General features: G+C 39.0%; 1 protein-coding gene across 1 annotated transcript; it reads right to left on the bottom strand.

Moving 5' to 3' along the window:
• Positions 1-658: 658 nt before the first annotated feature.
• On the bottom strand, positions 659-21,537 carry LOC119734272 (aspartate--tRNA ligase, mitochondrial-like). Its single transcript, XM_038207669.1, has 16 exons — positions 21,301-21,537; positions 18,875-19,044; positions 18,180-18,281; positions 17,272-17,370; positions 15,776-15,899; positions 14,544-14,662; positions 12,681-12,785; positions 11,889-12,029; positions 8,723-8,761; positions 8,398-8,499; positions 7,383-7,598; positions 6,939-6,993; positions 6,390-6,556; positions 5,233-5,343; positions 3,722-3,797; positions 659-1,154 (listed from the first exon to the last, which is right to left on the bottom strand). Exons 1-16 carry the CDS (start codon positions 21,419-21,421, stop codon positions 967-969), a joined length of 1,935 nt encoding a protein of 644 aa, XP_038063597.1. The 5' UTR covers positions 21,422-21,537; the 3' UTR covers positions 659-966.
• Positions 21,538-21,824: the final 287 nt, after the last annotated feature.

Here is a 21,824-nt window from a genome sequence, read left to right as displayed (position 1 = left end):
CTTTTAAAAATCACATTCCATAATCAATAGACTCTCATTTAAAAAGCAGCTTCCACTTTGATGTTATCATTTTCACTTTCTATTGAGAGGGTACATGTATGTTGGAGCGTTTATGCGATGCCTTGACAAATATACTTGTTTTCTTGTCCCTATAATTTACACACAAAAAAGTGCTATAAGCAAGAGATTTGAATAATCAAACCTAAGTAAAACAAGATGAATTGACGTTTTGACAAAGGTATAAATTCTGAAACTTGACCCCATCATTTCCTTTGCTGAATTTAGTAAAGGGAGACTTAGACTTTGAAACTTAAAAATATATACTATTTTCAACTTGGGGTTTGTGTAGAGATGGCACTTTGGAACTGAGAAATTCCAGTGTTGTGCTTGGCCTTAGTTGAACTCAACCCCGGGCATACCCAGCATGGGCGTCGCCAGGATTTTTTCTAAGGGGGGGGGGGGCAAAACACATTCCCCCCCCCCCAAATCCTTGTATTTTCTCTAGCATATTCTCAATTTATCTTTTTTTCGAGGGTGGGCGAGAGACATTTACCAACCCCCACCCCCATTGGAACCCCTGCAGATTTTGTTAAATGTGTTTTAAATTAAAAGCAAATATGACTTCACACCTCTTTTTCTTTTCTTTTTTCCCCTTCCATTTTTTTGCTTTTCCAGGGGGGTACTTGTGCACAGAGCCCATAGTGGCAATGTCCTTCAAGCCTCTCTCCTTTTCACCATTGAGGGGGTGCTTGTGCACACAGGCTACACTACCACAACCGTTGACTTAACCCCTTGTGGCCGGGTTTTCATGCCTCACTACACAGGCTTATATGATTCACTGCACAGTAGCGCCAGTAGCGGCACTGCACAGTAGCAGCTGCCTAGCAGCAGCTCACAGACCGCATACGCGGGCATACTGGTCCGCGGCTATAGCCATCACCCGGCGTGCAGGGGTTAACATGTGAATCACAATTCTTCAGAAACATCACTTTCTTTGGGACTATCAATCCTGACATGGTACCGCGCCAAGTCAACATCCTCAACACTAGAGGGCGCCCCACTCATCAGATCGTTACCTTCTATCGTTTTGGGAAACGCGATGACATCACGAATAGACGGTTCCCCGCAAAGGATGGATATGAGACGATCGAGACCTGAAAATTAACATTTCAATGTCAGTAGTCCGTACTAGTTAATCTTATGATTTTATTCTTTCTTGCGTTTTTCTTTTATTGGTGGACTTTGTGTGGGTTATTTTCAATGTTTATATATGTCCATTCGCAAGCTTTTTTACATTTGCGTGTTTACGACTTCATGTACATGAATGTTATTATTTCCGTATGCCATCCAAGCCAAACCAAATGTTTGTAATTATATCAATTCTTGAAACTTAAGATTTTGAATATTTTCTGGTAAATGTGTTTGTCATTTTTAGGTCACAAAAAAATGGATTGAAGTGCAAATGTTTAATTGAGAAGAATATTGAAGTTTTTTTCCATGCATCTTAAATTGAAAATGCCAGCAGCTGATTTTACAAAACTTTGGTCAATGGCATAATTCAACTTACGCCACATTTTATTGCAAAAGTTGCGCAACATTCAGGTTTCACCTATGACACACTTTACAAAAGTTGCACAATGCGCAAGTCCAAAACTTACCCAACAACTTATTGTGTAACCTAAAGTGGCGCAAGTTATGGCATAGTGCCTGAAAATTGACTATTTTACTGCCTTATCATGATTGTCCTGGAGCTTGTTATTGTCAAACTTATCAAGGTCGATACAAGAAACTCACAGCTTTGTTTTTAAAGTAAATGAATATGTATTTTTTTTCTATGACAATACTTTTAGAAAGTTGGACAAATTTATTTCCAAAATGGCAGGCGGAGGTGATGCAACAACAGTTTTGGGATCGAACAGTAATCATACACAAAAAGACATCGCAAAAGCTGTTGTTATTCTCATCCAAGACATTTGAATTTTTGCAGACGTTGTCAAGCTATGCCAAGTTGCGGGAAATCGATCGCAAGTTTATTCGCAGCTATAACAAATGTATTATGTAAACCAAATGCAAAGGCTACGCACTGTTTCATGAAATCAGCTGCAGGCTATTATCTGGAAAATTTACTTTTCAGAATAAAGGTGTTTTGGAAATGTAAAAGTTAGCCACTTACATAGAAGGATACAGCAGATTTTGTGCACATGCAGAAAGTATAAGATATCATTACCGGATCATGGGAATATGTAAAGAGAGAACTTCAAACTAAAAGTCAGTGTGAGTTTGACAGGAAGTAGTTTGGATACTAAATCACGCTAATACTCAACGGAAACTAGGCAGACACTACAATCATTATGCTACCACAATATGTGACACTTTTCAAGTGCCACAAAGCTGCAATTTCAAGGCTATCTACGTGTCAGTTCAGCATCACTAGTGGCATAGGGCAACCATGCCAGGCACGCCCTAAACTCTTTTAACCCTAACCGCCCTGACTCCTTCAAAATCCTCTTTGCCAAAGTGGAGAAATTTGGAGGATTGAGGTTACATGGCAAAAGTGCGTTACTGATTTCAGGATGCACTTTGTCAAGGTTTTGAGCCAGACCTTGTGTTGTTTTTGCTCAGCCATGCATAAATATAGGCCTGGATTATGCTTGAAATCCGTACTGCTCCAGGATGTCACTGGCCAAGCCTCAACATATTGACAGTCACTGCCGCAGGATTTGGCAAGATTCAGGCAGTGGTCACCCCTCCACGGACCATATTCAAGAAATAATGGTGGAATTTATAGCAACCGCGTGCGCCTGTGCGTCGTGCCAATGCTTGCGCGCGCTGCACCGAATAACAAAACTACTAATTTAAATTTTCCTACGGTACGTCTTAAGACGCACCGTTGGAAAGGCCTGAATCGTTGATTACTTCAAAATGATAGCTTGCCAGAAAGAATAATTTCACAGGGAGTTTAGTCCACTTACTATCTTTCAACCAAGTTTGTTTTTCAACAATAATACGCCAGTTACTTTTTCGGATGGCTGCAAATGATGGACTATAGCTTTAACACGTTCCCAGTCCCATTTTTTTTCATAAAACTCAATGGCTCTTGAGTCTGGAGTGCTGAATGGTACCACAATAGCTTCCCTATTCATGTACAGTGTGTACATTATCTGCTATGAACGCGAATATAACGCAAAAAGGATTCTGAAACAACAAGCTGAAATTACATCTTTACATACATGTTCCAAGAAGTACATTTACCCGAAATTTCATAAGGATGCTAGCATTTCCTAGGATGGTTGCATATTCATATCAAATACAAAATACTGAATGCATATGTGCCTGCAAAAATAAACAGTCTTCTAGCTAGTACATTTGCACATACAGAACAAGAGAAAAAAACAGACTGACTATGTACATGTGCAAGAAACACCTCATGCAACAGTATAGACCTTTTTCATGAGTAAGCCATTTTCGATCGTGTTCCCAGAATCTGTTTTATAAATTGTTAACTGTTGAATGGGATGGTGCCAGACTATTTCATGATTGGAGTGCGTACAAAGCCTCACTTTCTTTCTTTTTTTAATTTGGCTTAAAACATTATGGTATGTTTAAGAACTCGCAAGTTCTTAAAATGAAGACTTTGTCTCCCTTTCAATTCAATGTGGCCGACTCGGGAATAAAGTCTATAAGATGAGAAAAGTTAATGAGAAAAGAAGTTTTGACTTACCCAATGCAATGCCTCCATGGGGCGGGCAGCCTGACCGCAAGGCATCTAAGAGATGCCTCAAGCAAGACGAATCCTCCTATGGCAAACAAGAAAATGGTCCAATTTCCTTAAACTTGTGGCAAAAGAAAAGGAGATGAAATGACAAGATTCAATGATTTTTAAACACGACAGATAAATGCGCTATGAGGATGTGTCTATGAGGATGTGGTAACCAAATCTGCACTCTGCAATTGTTCATGCAATCAAAAACACAATCAAAACTTTGGTTGGCACAAAAGTTGGGGCATACAGAACACCTGCACAGACTTCGCTGTCAAAAGTTCTTGAAATTCAAGACAATTTCTTAATTTTGCCGATACCCGCTACAATCTGAACACATACGGTGACTTGTGTGTCCTAACAGAAACAAATCTTGAAGTACACATATGCAGTTGGAATACCAATCTGGCTTACTGTCAAATTTGTATTGGTGCATTTTAATTTTTTTGTACATGTCACTGTAACCACTGGAGATGTGGAGATGACATATCAGCTCAACATAAGTAAGGCCAAAAAAAAAGTCTCCGGTTTCTGGTATGTGCGCGCGTCGCCGTAGCCATGCGCGTTGGCAAAATGAAAAAGGTTTTTTTTCAATGAAAGATGATGTCTCAAAACCGCCAAACTCACTGGTTTGACTGGAATCCTGCTGCTGCACAATTTTAACGTGTTTTTAGATGGGGTTATGATCGAGAATAAGCTTTATGTGGCCTCTCTGGACTCCCATATATTTGCACTAAGTTTAGTCGGGCACCATTTGCAGTCCTCAGCCGACATTTGAAGCAAAAAAGTCAGGTAAAAAAAAAAAAAAAGCCGCGTCGCCGCACCACTTTTTGGACAAGCTCCATACCAGAAACCGGAGACTTTTTTTTTGCCTAATGTTGCACTTTTTTCTATTCTGCCAAAATCAGGCAAATTATTTTGTAGTCAAAGATCAGAATTTCCAAATGTAATCGATGTACAGTGAAATCTCGATAAGTCAAACTCTGATTAACTCAAAACAACCGTTAAGTCAAACAAAGAATCCATTGCTTTCAGTAATATATAACAATGATATACAACCCTGCTTAACTCAAAACTATGCTTAGGACAAATTTTGAACCGGTGCCCTTGAGGCTTGACTTATCAAGATTTCACTGTACATAGAAAAATCAGTATAAAGACAAAGAAGAGACAAGCCTACAGATGTAGACACACAGTCAGACACAATAAGACAAACTAACAGACAAGAGTTCTAGAAGAAGGAAAGTTGGGAGGAAGGGGAGGGGGGAGGCAGGTGATAATGCAAAAATAAATCCAGTCAAATTTAAGTACAGGAAATGACGTCAAACCGGTTTAAATCAGAGGAAAAAAACATGATGTGATTGCAGGTAGTTTGCTAGGAACAGGCAATCTTGATGACATATTAACAGGAAACTTGCATGACATTCCAATGATGCACAGAATTACGAAGGAAAAGAAGTGCACATTTGTACCTTGAGAATGTTCTGCAAGACGTACTCCTGCAGTTCAGCGTTATGTATTCTGATGGATCCCCCACCAATCTCTGAACCATTCAATACCAGATCATAGTGTTGACCTTGAACCTAGTCAGACAGGAAAGACAAGAAAATGAGGGCTTTAGGTTGTGTCGGACTTGTACTGATTGCGACAATGGCTCGAGTATTTGCCTTTGGATAGGTTAATCTCGACTACAAACAGCACTTCCCATTGAAACAAATTTTTAGAGAGATCTTCAATTAAATGGTTTATATGGATTCACAGAACCATATTTGTTAAAATGACAATAATGTATTTATACACGAAAATTCCCCAGTAATCATGAAGTTGAGCAATCAGGACATTTAGTGGTCTACTAGCACAATTTTAACAAATACAGATCTCATGTAAAAGTTCCAATGAAAGATAAGCAATAAATGTTTTTTTTTTCTGAAACGGGACTCGCAAACTGCTATTCTGACTTGGACCTTTGTCAACTCATAACATAATATATGTACAGTCGAATCTCGTTAGTACAAACTCTGTTAATACAAAATTCTGGTTATAACAAACATAAAGCCTTAGTCCCGACTGTGCATTTATGTGCAGAATGAATGGGACTGATGTTCCTCTTAATACAAAATTCTGATATAACAAACAATTTGGCTAGGTCCGAACGAGTTTGTATTAACGAGACTCGACTGTATACATTATTCTCGAACATACTAACGTGACGTGTACAAAACCGGCACCGACAAGTCATTGCAAAGTTTTGCTTTTATTTTTGGGACTCAAGTCTTATTAGCCTTCCTCGAGTCGAGTCGTGTCATTCTGATGAGGGACTCGAGTCGAGTCAAGTCATTTGCTCGCAGTGACTCGAGTCGAGTGGAGTCATTTACCCGTCAGGACTCGAGTCAAGTCGAGTTGCCAGAAATTGTGAATCGAGTCGGACTTAAGTCGAGTCATTGACTCAAGTCATTACAACTCTGGCGAGATGGCAAAAGTATGAGTTGGTGTAAGTATGTCAAAGGTACAAGTTGTCGAATTTACAAGTTACCATTGGTCAAGTTACAAATGTTGTGCCTAAGAGTACAGACGAGCAAGCAGATGCGTTGGTGAAGGTAGGAGTAGACTATGAATCGTTTCTTCTCACCTTTAGTGGATCGGTATACATGAGGTCAACATGTTGAGGCACTGGAGCTGTGAATGGATGATGCGACGATTCCAAGTCCCCATCAGCTCCGTCTTCACTGGGGAGAAAGAGTGGAAAGTCTTCCACCCACAGGAAACGGTAAACATCGGGATCTCTCACAGGAACTCCTGAATATAAACAGGACAAAAATTAAGTAAACAGACATTGCCAATCTAAGCCAACACACACTGCTGTATCAATCTATTTTTGTTAACGTTTAGGACAGATCTGCTTCTCACAAATGCTCCAAAACTGAAGTCTTTTTAACGTTGAATTTCAACTTAAATTTACAACAATGAACTCGAAAAATAACAGTGAATTGCCATTTTATGTTACATTTCAACAAATTTTGTTACTGGCATTCAGAAAATTCATGTGAAAACTTGATGGTCTTTGAACATCAGAAAAGGGATGAATTAAGTTCTGCCCTAGTTCAACATTACTGACCAACAGAAGTATTGTGAGAAGAGAAAATGGCAAAAAGTCTAGCTTATTTGATCATACATGTACCTTTGGATTCTAGCATATCAGCACACACAAGTCTTAACTGTCCCAGCACTTTAGTCTATGTGGGGAAAAAGAGGAGTCATAAAAAGATTATATTCCCGTTAAAACAAATGAGGAAAATAAGAAGACACTTTTATTGATATTAAAAATAAAATAACAAACCTTTTTGTTAATCATCTGTTATTTTTACCATTTTGAAATTTCAAAAAATCTAAAAATTATATACTCCATTGTCTTCCATGATTTTGTGACACTTCAATTATGTCGTCATGCATTCCTGCATGACGTTCCTCAGCATGGAAATGCATTAAGTAATTGATGATTGCCTAGGAAAAGAAGGATGCTAGCAAAAAATGTTGTGAGGTACAATGCTTCACTATTGGTAACCAATGATAGGTGCCAGGTAAGGCATGCCTAACTATTTCGTCTGAATCGGAGATACCTTACCACACTACTGCGTCCACCTGCAGCGACAAGCAGCACATCACCCCCTGATGCACCTGCTAGCCTCCCCACTTCAAGCCTGCTAGTCTCTGGCAGGTGTTTCACAATGGGGGATTTCCAGGTGTGCTCATCCTTACACTGAATGACCAAGATGCCAGCTGTAAAATGCTTTTTGGCTTCTTGCTGGATCTTGCTGAAGTCGTTGCTAGACAGGTGCTCCTGTGTCATTGAAATATACAAACAAAAAATCTAAATTAAGAAATGGCAGCCATTTACAGAAAAGTGGTCAAAAACCAGTTTGTCCACACGCTTATTATACAATAATAATAATAATAATAATAATAACCGGCAATGGGGTAATAGGGAGACTTTCCCATAGACTTGTGCAAAAAAAATTTCCGATTTAAATGTGCCCTAACCCGATATTCCCTGGTCCTTTTTCTACGAATTTCGGTATTTTTACTAATTAAACCACGAGCAACAAATATAACCTAATTTCGACAGCAAAATTTTTCCTCTAAAGGGGGGCTGCGCCAATAGGGAGACACCTAGGTGTCTCCCTATTAAGCCCGTGTCTCCCTACTATCGAATAATAATAATGTAGACTTGTAATGCGCCTTGTCTGTCACATAGTGACACTCCTGGCGCAGATATGGTCATCGTTATTGCAGTTCTTTGTGCACACAGTCCTACTGTTTTGACCATGTCTCATAGACTTGCGTGTAGACAAACTGGTTTTTGAAATTTTTTCTGTAAATGGCCACTGTTTCTTCACTTAGACTTTATTTTCAACGCCGTTTTCACCATATACCAACAAGATCTTGTAGTTTAGGAATGTCTTAAAACAATTTCAACACGGTCTTCCGAATGTTGAGAAATCTGCATCTGTTTTGGACCACCCTGTATTGCTGAGAATTTCCAAATATACAAATTCTCGACCACTGCTGTATTGAATGCATTCAAATTATATATTTGGAAAACAAAAAGTCGAATACAAAATTATTGCAATTTAACATACCAATGCGCCTTTACAATTGACTGCTCTTATTGTAAACTCGTCTTTCTCTGAATCAAACATGGAAGGACCACATCCCTTGAGAGCAGTTGTCACATCTATAATCTGAAAATGTAAAAAAAAATTGAAAAAAACCAGTTATTTGAATGCAGTGATGTATTGGTAACAAAAGCACACGTTCTTCAGTTAAAGATTACAGAAAGGTTGATAAATGGAAAACATTCAATACAGAGGCCAAAAAATATTGTGTGTTTACGGTAACGCCTTCAAAATTATCCAGTTAAGTAGGTAGCAAATATTTTTTTTTTGTAACTTCTTCATGTCCTACCTTCCAATCAAATCTTGTGTCTGGTTTGTCAGAGCCATACTAAAATAAATAGGTGAAGAAAAAAATGGACAATTGAAATTCAACATTGAAGACAGTGAATTTAAAGGGAATGTACAACATTTGCTTTTGCTGCAATTTTCAGAAATAAATTGATTTGGAGGATTAGTATGTTATAGCAAATATTGTTCAACTGACTTGTTTCACGTTTTGGGCTTGTTTATGCTGGAAAAACCAAGAAAACCAATCATTTTCTTGTAGTCTGGTTCCCCGACCCCACTTAAGATGAAACAGAGAAACGTTAAGACTTTGGGGGAGTTGTAAGGTCAAAGAATCACTCTAGCAGGTGTGTACCCCTTCACAGGTGTGTAATCTATTGCAAAGAAAATGCGGAATAACTAAATATGAAAAAAAAGGAACAGTTTTTGAAAAAGCCAGTGTTTTCCAACGCTGGTCGGCCGACCAGCGTTGGAAAAATACAGTTTTTCATGAAAATGTCAGCACACCAGGAGCCACAATTTTACAGGATGCTTTAGACTGTCAATCCCTAACAATTCAGTAAGGTATTTCGTGATAATTTGATCGTTTCATTTTTTGATGTTTGCAAATGTTGTATCTTCCCTTTAAAAGAACAAAATTACACCTTTAATTTTACCAACATTTACAAGTCACACACACATGCAGACATTTACCGGGTACTTTAGTTCAGGAAACCCATAGTGTCAAGCTTCAAATACTTCCTTTTAAAAATCACAAATGCGAAAACCAGACCTTTAGTCAATCAGGACAATGCCCTGTATGTACAGATAGGGAAGTCTGATAGTCAAGTTCTGTTTCTAGCAATAACACTTCCTAGTTGTTCCAAGGAATTTTTATTTTCCAGGAGGAACATGGGCTCTTGAATTATTGTCGCCGTTCCAGAAATCTTAAAAGGAAATAATTAATTCTGATTCAGACAAATTGAGATCAAAGAATTGTTTATTTTTCGAGAGGAAATTGCTCTTGAACCACTGTTCCAATAATCTTCAAAAAGGAAATAATCAATTCGGATTAAAGGAACAAAATCAAGATCAAAGAATTATTTATTTTTCAGGAAGAAATGTCTCTGTTTATTGTCGCCGTTCCAGAAATCTTAAAAGGAAATAATAAATTCCTGATTCAAACAAATTGAGATCAAAGAATTGTTTGTTTTTCGAGAGGAAATTGCTCTTGAACCACTGTCCAATAATCTTCAAAAGGAAATAATCAATTCGGATTAAAAAAAACAAAATCAAGATCAAAGAATAATTTATTTTTCAGGAAGAAATGTCTCTTGAATTAGTGTGACTGTGCCAGTTATCTTCAATGGGAAATAATCAATTCTGAGTAAAAAAACAAAATCGAGATCAAAGAATGGTTTGTGTTTTCGAGAGGAAATTGCTCTTGAACCACTGTTCCAATAATCTCCATAAGGAAATAATCAATTCGGATTAAAAAACAAAATAGAGTTCAACAATTTTTTTTATTTTTCAGGAAGAAATGTCTCTTGAATTAGTGTCATTGTTCCAGTTATCTTCAAAAGGAAATAATCAATTCGGATAAAAAAAACATTGAGTTTAAAGAATTATTTATTTTTCAGGAGGAAATGGCTCATGAATTAATGTCGCTGTCCCAGTTATCTTCAAAAGGAAAAAATCGGTTCTAATTAAAAAAATAACCATGGTCGAAGAAGTATTCAGCCTATTATGACATCACTTTTTAGAGGAAATCAACTTTACATCTAGGTCCTACTTCCATGTTTCTAGAAACTGCTACCTGGCTTTGTAGGATAAAATCATTTTCTTAAAAAGAGCAGCTCTGATTATGATGAAAACATAATTGATCACCTTTACATCATACACATAATGAGAAGTACATTTATTACATTTATTATCTGTTTGTGGCAAATGATGAATTAATTTTTTTTAAACAGAATTTCTGATCTACGTCAAGATCTCTTTTTTTTCAATTTAACAGGGATTCATCAAGAAAGCATGCACTGTACGTAGGGCAATTCCACTGAGAAGTGGATATGGCTAAAAAGTGGAAAATTTATGAAATATTCAGAACTATTGGGGGACAAGACCTTAAGGGGCCAATGAGGCCTTTCATTTGAGTAATGAGGCAGTAAGATGGAATGTAGTTATTAAAGTGGGGGGGTCCAAAAAATACATGTTTGTTTGCTAAAATGATGGATTTTCAGTAGTCATTTTTGCACCTTGTTTCAACATCAGGGGCGTAAATCCGGGGGGGGGGGGGGGGGTATATATCCCTCCACACTTTTTGACTGGGGGGGGGGGGTATATATCCCTCCACACTTTTTGACTGGGGGGGGGGGGATGGGCTATGGAATAATGCCCCCCTCCCCACCCTTTTTTGGGATGAGAAAAAAATGTGGATTTCGAGGTCTTTTCAACATCCCAAAAACCAAAATGTATTCAACAGCACTGAAAAGTGGAGAAACAAATTACAAAAGCTTTAAAAATGCGGCTATTTGAGGTAAACGCGAGCATACATATTGATATACATCTATATCCTGAAGAGTGCCCCCTAGTGTAATGTGGTGTTCCATGGCCGGGCAATTTTATTGCGTACCACAACATGTTGCATACACATTTCACCTGGAACCTATGCAATATGAATGAACTGTGGACCTTACAATTCGGGCGATTCACAATGCAGTGCGCCACCAAGAGTTTGCAACAGAGAGTTCATTTTTCCCAGTGCATTGTGGGAGATGGTCGACAAATTCGCAATGCGGGACATTTGAAATGGTTCGTTTTTCCGGTCAGTAGTTTCGTAAGCGTATGATTGGAGTATCTGTTTACCCTGTTCTTTTCTTTTTATCAATATGTTGTTTTTTTGTAAGGCGGCAGAACACTACGCCCCAATCTATAACATATTAGCTCAAGTTGTCTACCGACACTCATTCAAATGGGCCATGTTTTGTCGACCGTAAACTGGAAAAATGGACTCTCCATGGCAAACTCCTGGTGGCGCACTGCATTGTGAATCCCCTGAATCATGCGACGTATCGTGTATTTGCGGACACTTCCGCGCGATAAACTTGTGTGAAAATCACATATGTGTGTAAATAAGCCTTTCAAGCCCCCAACATCCCCCGGTCTCAGTATTCTGGACTGGAACATACCTCGTCCATTGCCTGCGAGTAGCTCATTCTTGGGAACGGCGTTTCTAGCTTGGGCTTATCACGGGGCCAGGAGTACTCCAGAAGTTGTTCAATCATTGCATAGAGGTCCTCCTTGCTGGTGAAAGACATTTCTATGTCTACCTGAGAAGTTAGCAAGGATGAATCCAGAAGCAACATTTCAGGGGATTGGGGGGTGGTGGGGGGTGGTGGGGGGTGGTGGCGGTGGGGGCCAACCAGCTGTTTTGCAAAAGGTTTATTGTGCTCAATCTCATTTCACACTAGGGGCCTCTCTATTTTTATTCATATTTCACATATTTCATTTGCTTTTACTCCTTTTATTACTAAAAACACTCAAAACAAAAGATAAATCACCTGTTTAGGTAGGGCCATGGCTCCCACTGTGTGCCTCCCCCCCCCTCCCCATTCGCCCTTGAAACTTATTCATAAGGCCATAGTAGATGTATCTCTCTCACGAGTGACCACTCCCCTCCCAAAAGCTTCCTAGTGTTGATGCCACTTTCTCCCATACAAAACTGAGAAATGTTCACCCTAATCTTTTTTTTTTTTTAACATTTTTGGAGGGTGGTGATTTTGAAAGATTCAACAAGCTTCCTGGCAAAACTCTGAGAGTTGGAGTCAAGGACACTACCGTCTTAACTTTTGGTAGCCATTGGTCCTGTTTTCCTTTTTTTGTGGGGGGGGGGGTGGGGGTAGGTAGAGGGGGAGGGGGAGGGTGAGTTGAGGGAGGGGTTTTAATGGAGCCAACAGATTTATACCAACAAATGAACCCACCTGTGTGAATTCTGGTTGCCTGTCTGCTCTGCTGCCTTCGTCTCTGTAGCACCTGGCAATCTGGAAGTAGCGGTCTAACCCTCCCACCATCAACAACTGTTTGAACTGTGGAAACCACCGGGATTTCATCAAAAACAATCTCTCTGACAGGTGTGCCACCAAGAGCAAGTTTGGCGAGGACCAAAGATCAACTACAGGTTGATTCGTGATGTAACGTACGCCTGCGCACTAATTAGTTACCTGCGAACACTTCCTGTCAAATGCTGGTCAGCTGGTCATCACGAAACATCTTGATCCTGGCTCCCCGCTGTGCACAATGATGCATGTGACTATTGGGAACCAGTGATGGAACCGTGCCCTAGTGGTCTGGTTCCAAACAGTCAACTAGAGCAGTCCGACAATCCTGAGTTCGAGCGAAGTTAGTCGTACTATGGTAAACTATAAACCTCAACTGGACTTGATCCCAGCTGGGCAAGATTAAATGTAACCAAAAAAAAAAAATTCTTTTTGGAATATTAATTCTCGCCACATCTTGCTTCAGGGCAAAGCAGTTAACCTATTTTTCAGATCGAAGTAACATTTATAATTCATCATTTCTTATAAGAGCAATTGATGTTGACATGTTTCTGTTTGCATATTTACAATTTCAGCAGAACATAATACTCACCTGGAAATTGTCAAAATGAAAATGAGATGAAATCCATACCAACATCAGTTTTACCGATTCACCCTTGCTTGGGCGGATTAGGGGAATTTTGTAGTCAAAATTTGCAAGGGTGGTTACGCTAGCCCTCCCAGTGGGAAGTAAATATTCACAGCAATATGTAAAACCCTTTAAAAACCTGCAGGTCAGTGTCAGGTGAAGGGATCTTAGGCATTAAAGTTACCTTGTCACGAAAAAAAAACAGCACTGTGGAGAGAAGTGAAGCGTGACTGAATCTGCCTGCTTGCCCTGCACCCGATTTCACGAAGTGCTGCGACGCGTCGCAACTCGAGTTACGACGTGTAAGACGTCGCAACTCGCGACGCGTCGTATCTTCAATTTCACGAAAGTTGCGATGTATTGAACACGTCGTAAGTTCCTTGACAACGGCTTAAAACACGTCGCAAGTTAAAACTGTCTAGTGGTCGTCGCAAAATAAGAAGAGTCATTTCTAAACCAGTTTTATGCCATAAACATTACATTAACGAGATTATGTTACCGAGGCAATGTGTGTAAAGTTGTAAATAGAAAATTCAATTGAATAATTATGAATTAGACCGGAATATTAGAATTGAAATTTCAAAGTAGCTATACAGTCCAATGAGCATGATGAGAGTTTGTTTTCCTTCAAAATTGCATCGCACGGCCGCCATTTTGTTTTACGTTTTAACAAATTTCAAGCTGAGATCTGACGACTCTTTGTTGAATATCAGACGACTATTTACTGTACGCTGACTAAATACATAAAACAGTCACCAAGTTGTGCTATAAATACACCTACGACGCGTCGCACTTACGACGTGTTTTGTGAAACGGATCGCAGGACGCGTCGCAGCTGCGACGCATCGTAGAGATACGACGCGTCGCATCGCTGCGATGCATCGTAAGTTACGAAGAGTTTGATGAAATCGGGTGCTGAGCTTATACCACACTAAAGAACTGTGCAGGAATTTGAAGTGCTACATCCATACTCCATAGATGATTATCTTAAAGAAATTTCTAGTGTGGGTGCTAACTGTAGAGGCAAAAGTAACTCGAAGGGTTGTGAAGTGCCAAAGACTAGGAGGGTTTATGTGATCTACAGAAGAATCATTGTCAAAAAATTCAGTTTTGTTTAAATGACCTAATTATGGAGACAATCATTCAAATAATTCACTGACCTGCTGAGGGCTTTGAGGCAAGGTATAAAACTTCCCCGGTTGGTGGGTCGGGACTAAGAATTCCTTGGCTCCGCCTGGGGTTCTTCTGAATAGAGAGGGCGTCTCCACATCAACAAAACCTGAAAACAAAGAGTTGAAGGAAAATAGAATTGGACTATGAGATGGTTGACACCAAGATTAGCTAGTACAGAAATGAGGTACTGCAAGGATAAAAATAGACATGTTGTGGTATGTCAACAAATCAGGCACTTTGGGGCAAGAACTCAAGTTTGAGTGATTGCAATATTTTTAAAATATAGACCTTGCTCTTTCAACTGCCGCTTTGGTTTTTTTTGTTGAAAATTGGATATTCCAAAGTGGAGTTTAATAAATTTTGAAATCGGACTGTCCAAAATGCCACACTTATTATATTATGTATCATTTCAGAACAAAATCGTGAAAAAAGTGTCATTTTGTGAAATGACATGCCTCTCTAAAAGTGTTCTACAAAATACCTGTCAACGAAAAACTCAGTTTAAACATTAAAAGTAGCATCCCACATTAAAAAAAACACCTCAAAATTGCTGAAAAGTTATCCATGTCATTTTGCAGCCGTTTTTCCATCGGTAGCCTCGCCCAATTCTACCTGGTTTTGACATACATGTACCACGTCACATACATGAATTGAGATACTATACAAATATATTATGGAAACAAAATTATATTGATAAAAAAAAAAGAATCGCAAGGTAATTGTAATAATGTTTTTAAAAATATGAACTTGGTTCTGTATTATTCCCTCAAAAAGACCACTTCAGAATCTCACTCCTGGGCAATATATTGTAGCAAGTGCAAATCTTAAACATATTCCTGGTTAAGTTATCACAACAAATATTGAGAACGATTGAAACACCAAAACAGGGTGACTGCTCTATGTTCCGACACCCCAATGTTCCGACAACCTAGATTGTGTTACTCCCGGTTAAGTTAGGGTTAGGGTTAGGGTTAGGGTTAGGAATAGGAATATGCGTAGTCGGAACATAGGGGTGTCGGAACATAGAGGTGTAACCCCAAAACAGAGTAACTCTTTACTTTCAAAATATCAAACCAGTTCTATAGGATTTATCAAGAAACTCAGCACTTTTGATGTTTTTAAACACAATTTTAACTCTGAGTTTTTGTTTTTGAGTGAGATGCTCGTTTCATCCTCTTAATGTCATTGTCCTATTTTGTTGAGGCCAATATCTCCTTACCATGCTGATTACATAAGAATTCCCTCATCTTCATGATAATCTCAGACCGGAGCCGGAGATTGTGCTGCATCCTGTTACTCCTAAGATCCAGGTATCTGTACTGCATCCGCAGTGATTCCTTGGCCTGTCAAGCATAGCAAAGAAGCTGTCATTTAGGGACCGTGACCATTCAGCCCCGGTATGAAAAGGGCCCCCCCGTTAAGCTTGTCCCCTCCGTAGAAGTCCTTTCGTACTGTCCCAGCTACCGGCCCAGGAGCTGGTCCGGTTGCTAATCAGGAACTCCTCTATCCTGGGGTCTATTGTTTGCAAGTATTGACACATGTAATATATCCCAGAAGAAACCTGCTTGTGGTTTTCATCTCTCAGTGCGAAACAATAGAACACTTTTGTCGGCGCAGATCAAAACTCCTGCCATGTGGTTTCGCGCACAATGGGACCGTAAATTACCAAAGCGTTTGGAAGGATTTTATCTTTAATCTGATAAGTCTGCTATTGTTCTGCTCAGAACGTTCTCCAAAGGGCAATAAATTGATGCGCCTGACTGACTTCAAAACTTCTGGTCAGACAGGACCATGTACCGGACGAGACTGGGCTGAAGACCGGACTGGGCTGAAGACCGGACTGGCTCTGGACCGGACAAGGTACCGGGGGGGGGGGGGGGGGGGGGGGGCCTTTTCATACCAGGGCTGAATGGTCACGGTCCCTTATGTCAGCAAATTATCTCTAAGGTTCTCCAAATAAGGTCAATTAATCGGTCTCTGGTCAGTGCGCACGTCGACTCTGATCATATGCATTAATTTTTTTTTTTTTTTTTCAAATTTTCCTTAGAAGCTACAACAGCACCCTCTTTTTTTGAACCGCCTCAAGTTTTTGTGGGGAGCTCAACTCCAAATGATGGAGGGCACCAAGGTTAATGATGGAGGACACCAAAGTATATGCGGACACAAAAAAAGCAAATAGTACCCTTCTTGTCTGTACAATCCAAGCTTGAAAAAAAAGCAGAAGAGAAAAATAAAAACGCATCACCGCATCAATTCTGAAACTTTGGTCTGACCAGAGACCGACTATTTTTATTTTTTGGGGCCTTAGCATATCTTTGACATTTTTTGTTGTTTTGAAAACAAGAATATGATTCTTAAATACCTTCCTTACATGTGCTGTAAACAATTTCACAAAAACCCCAATCTAATTACAGCATTCTCTTAATTTACTTATTCACTATGATTCTCTGAGACAATTGTAAAGTTTAAAACAATTACAATCCTATATGTTAACAAATAAAGTTGAACCTACTCTTGTTTTACATCCTGAGGATCATGGATGTTATGAAAAAAACTCAGATAACTTATTTCATTTCGTTTATTTACAGTGAGCAGTTCTCCTAGAAAATAAATAGATGCATAAGTTTTATTATGAAACAAATACAGAAACGAATATTAAGCAATCTGTTGAGATTTGGTTTTGAAAACTAAGTAACTAAACCATTGTTTTTTTACCTGTTGGAAATCATTAATATGTATGGGAAGTTTTTCCTTGCTGGGATTCAACACCTTGATTTCACTAGCTGCAACTTCAATGTCGCCAGTTGCCATTTTCTGATGGGAAGAACAAAATTAAAAAAAAAAAAAAAAGCTGAAATTAAGGCCTTAATTTGTGCATATTGAGAGGTTTCAGATCAAAAACAATGATCAAGAAGCCAATGCGTCCATGGAAATTTCCAAAAATGCGTCTTTAGACGCATCTTTGGAAATGACCTTTTATTGTTTTCTTCAAAATGACAGCATGCCAGAAAGAATCATTTCACAGACAGTTTAGTGCCATTACTATCTTTAAACTTGAAGCGTTTCTTCAATAATTTTATCAGTTATTTTTGGGATAGCTGTAAATGATGTGCCTTCAAAACAGAGTCATGACACTGAGCCCAGGTTTTGCAAATTTCCTATGCTTAAGCAAACTTCAGTTCTTAACAGCTCCAGGACGTTGACCTTATGTGACCAGCTGATTTTGGCTTTGCATTTAAATTTGCAAAGCAATGAAAATGGGTCAAGGAATTGGGCCCTGAAAACAAGACAAGAAAGATATCTTCAGGTATTTTTACAATTGATTTATTCCCTGGATGAGTTATCAGACGAATGAATGAATTGGGTCACTGAGTTTCGTCTTTGGAAGTTTAAGGAAAATCAGAGTTTCTTATGCATTTTATTAACCTTGTTTTCTTCTGTCAATCTACAATATTCTAAGATTTTGATGTAAGTCTCCCTGCATGAGGGTTGGGGTGTGTTCCAGTTTTTGAAAATAATGAATGAATGAATTAACCTCATTGACAAAAGACTATGAATGGCTAATAACCACAATCAAAATTTATAAGAATCTATATGCCAAATGTCTTCAAAACAGCACTTACCGGGTTTGTTAGGCCCTCTGGTCTCAATTGCACTTTTCCTGTTATCATGACAACGGATTCTAAGTGGATTTCGTCTACTGTATCCGTTGTGGAAAGTGACTCCTGAGAAGAAAAATTAAAAAAACATCAAAAGTGGTAACTAACTGACTGACTGGCAAAATAAGATTTAAGAACAGAAAATAAGTAAACATGTAACACGATTGTCACAAGCCAACATTTGTGCATTATGAGAAGACTCCTATCCTCATTAATGTAGCAAAATCCATGAACAGTTCAGCATGCAGCCTGATGACTCCAACAAATTACAACAGCTCGAGTAAAAACGTTTTGGGTTCACCCCAAGATTACAGAGTCAAACAAACAAGACCAGGTTAGCCTCGTGAACCTGGACCCAATTTAGTTTGACAGGAGGTCACCAAGTAGAAGGTTTCAGTTTAAGGATATTTTTTGCACTCACTGACTCAGTAAGTCAATGACTTAGTCAGTTAGTGACTCAGTCAATCAGAGACTCGGGGAGAGACTCAGTCAGTCAATGAATGTCAGTCAGTGACTCAGTCAATGGTTAAGTCAGTTCATGACTCTGTCGGAGTATGGAAAGCTGCAGCCTTTAGGGTCAAGCAAAAATTGCCTGCTGTTGAATCTGGTTACCCAGTATGGAAGGGTCTTGACTACAAAACACCACATTGACCACACACCTTCTCTTCTTTTGGAAGCACAACTTGCGTAACGCCGTAGGAGTCCCTCACAGTCAGCATAAAGTTGTAGCGTTTGTGTTGGATCCATCCACATAGCATGACCGACTCTCCAACCTGGGCTGCCGATAGCTCCCCACATGAATGCGTTCTCCAGGAAAAGCTGTTTGGAGCTGGAACGGCAAAGTCAATTTCGAAAAAATATTTTCACTGAGTCTTTTAAACTGCACCTTTTCTTTTCCATTATGTGCCAATATTTTCATTCTCCGCGTTGCCCTTTGCTTTTATGTCAACTTTAATTTCCATAATAACTTATTAATGTCTTCATAGTTTAAAGCTTCAGTCTTAAACTTGATTGAGCAAAATTTGCAGTTTTTTCCTTTAATGATTTTGGAAGAGGAATTTGGAATGAAATTTGACAAATTTGCTTTTATGTCAACTTTAATTTCCATAATAACTTATTAATGTCTTCATAGTTTGAAGCTTCAGTCTTAAACTTGATTGAGCAAACGTTGCATTTTTCTCTTTTGATGATTTTAGAAGAGGATTAGAGGAATTTGGAATGAAATTTGACAAATTTTTGCATTTAATGTTTATCTAGAAAGTACATTTTTATACTATAAAAAAGAAAGCCAGCATAGCCAACATGACATTATCGTATGTCAGCCAAACAGAGATAAGCCTCCGTGAAGAAAACCAGGATTGGCCAAATATCCACTATGCTTAATTAAACTAAAAAAGGCAAGTTTTGGGCTGAGAATTTGCCGGGATGGGCATGATGAAAAGTGGGCGCTGAAGAATCCGAATTCTATGTATGAACAAAGACACTTTTGTACAAAGACACTTTTAAAATGAAAGACAAGTTGGACAAGAGAACTGAACATATTTACAGTGTCATTTAGAGTTGTATTGGTCTACAATGAACAGTTTTTCGCAAGTATTTATTTTCCGATGAATTTGTGGGCTTTTTCGGTGTTTTTTAACTGCATTTTTCAAAAATAAAAAATAATAAAATAATCCAGGCGGCCTCCAAAAAGGAAGTGGGCGGGGACCAGAAACATGTTTTTTTTTTACTTCGCCATATAATTTATTATAGTTTATACAATACAACATCCTGCTGGAAAGAACGTTGCAACCTGACGCTACTTTTTTTCTTCACGTTATCTCAATGAAGGTCAGTCATTGCAAAAATGATGAAAAGACATGAATCTGGGACTGAGAAACATTTCCAGTTTTGTTAGGAAATACAGTACTTCCTACTGAGTACTGACTCTCCATAGACTTTGTACACAACCGCTGACGTAGCGGCAGGTTGCACTTGCAAGTTGCAACATTTTTTCCCTTCTGCCTATTAAGTATTATTGTTGTGCCCATTCTTGAAAATCACGCATTCTCGAGAATGGGCATGCACATTCTTGAGAATGTGCAACTGGATCCTTGCTCAATCTTGGCAAAAAATAACTCTTCCAGATTGAGCGCACATTCTCGAGAATGCGCGACAAGATAACGGTCTTGTCGATGCCGAGCACCGGCTGCGCTTGGCAAGTCTAGCTGAATCCTCGTTCACTGATTCTCAATAATTATACTGTTGCAACGCCAGGCGCTGAAAAGTAGAGTGGATATGATAAGTAAAGGCGTATTAATATGGGGGGGGGGACCGGGAAAATATAAGAGACATAATAATACTAGTGCAAAGAATTCTGATTTTTGGGATAATAAAAGCGGGGGGGGGGGGGACGTAAGAATGAAGAATGTGAAGAATGAGAATGAATACTGCGACATCCCATAGTGCTAATGCTATTTCCCATTTAAATTGCCACCAATTTATTGTTCACATCCCACCATAACGTCGCAGAGCTGGATTCTATCTAGTCAAAAGAGCAATTCTGGCAGCTTCTGGACATCGGTTTTTTTTGTGGCACGCATATGATACATGCAGGGACTTGTAACTTGTCTAGCCTAAACAAAGCACTTCCCAGACTAGTTCCCAGTCCTCCGTTATTACAAAACTTCCCATAGTGGGCAGAAAAAAGCAATAATAACAGGTTTAATTTGATTCAAATTATCGTAATTATACGAGTACAGAAGCATAGCACATTTTCTTTCCTCAATATATGAATTGTTTCCCTTTTAACCGCTATACAATTCATTTAACATAATTATGTCGTGCAATGTTTGTTAAGATTGGGCAAAATTAATAAATTGTGCACGTGATATTCCCAACCAATCTTAAGAATGAGCGCTCATTCTTAAGAACGCGTGCTCGTTCTTAAGAATGGGCGCTCATTCTTAGAATGCGCGCCCATTCTCGAGAATGTGCATGCCCATTTTCGAGAATGCGTGATTTTCAAGAATGGGCACAACATTATTAACGCCTGCTGTGTTGTGGCTGTCACAGTGTCAGTCAATTCAACGCGACGTCCGTTCACCTCTTTTCTTGTTGTGGTGTATCTCAACTTCTGAACAAAGAACCTTCTTAGTTTGGTGAAGATTCCGTTTAAGCTGCTGACAGAATATTTTCTGTCGACATGCATTGCAAATTTTCAACATTTTCCAGTGCGGCCGGCGCAGGAACTAACTAAACTTAGAGTCAACTTTTCGGACGAGCGAAATGAAGATGGCACTGGAGTGTGGTGGTCGTCTGCTCCGCGAAGCAGAAAATCAACACATGCTTTGGTCTTGATCTCAGACGTATCCACGCTTATAGAAGCAGTATTTTGTGTAGCACTATCATGGGTGACAGACTAAACTGATGACCCCTCGCAAACGGTCAAAGTTTGCGACCTCCGGAAGTGAAAGTTCAGGGGTTGTAGAAACCGCATCACATCGTTTCGCATACATTATTACTACATTTCACTGAAAATTAATCTAAATGGAACATTTTAGCAGCCAGACGTCTATGAAATTAAATTTTAATGGCATTAGATTCAAAATTGTTCGAAAGAAGAGCATT

This window comes from Patiria miniata, unplaced genomic scaffold (assembly GCF_015706575.1).
Source record: "Patiria miniata isolate m_02_andy unplaced genomic scaffold, ASM1570657v1 HiC_scaffold_27, whole genome shotgun sequence".
NCBI classification, from domain to species: Eukaryota; Metazoa; Echinodermata; class Asteroidea; order Valvatida; family Asterinidae; genus Patiria; species Patiria miniata.
The sequence above is the reverse complement of the archived record's forward strand: the minus strand, read 5'-3'. Positions and strand labels throughout refer to the sequence as shown.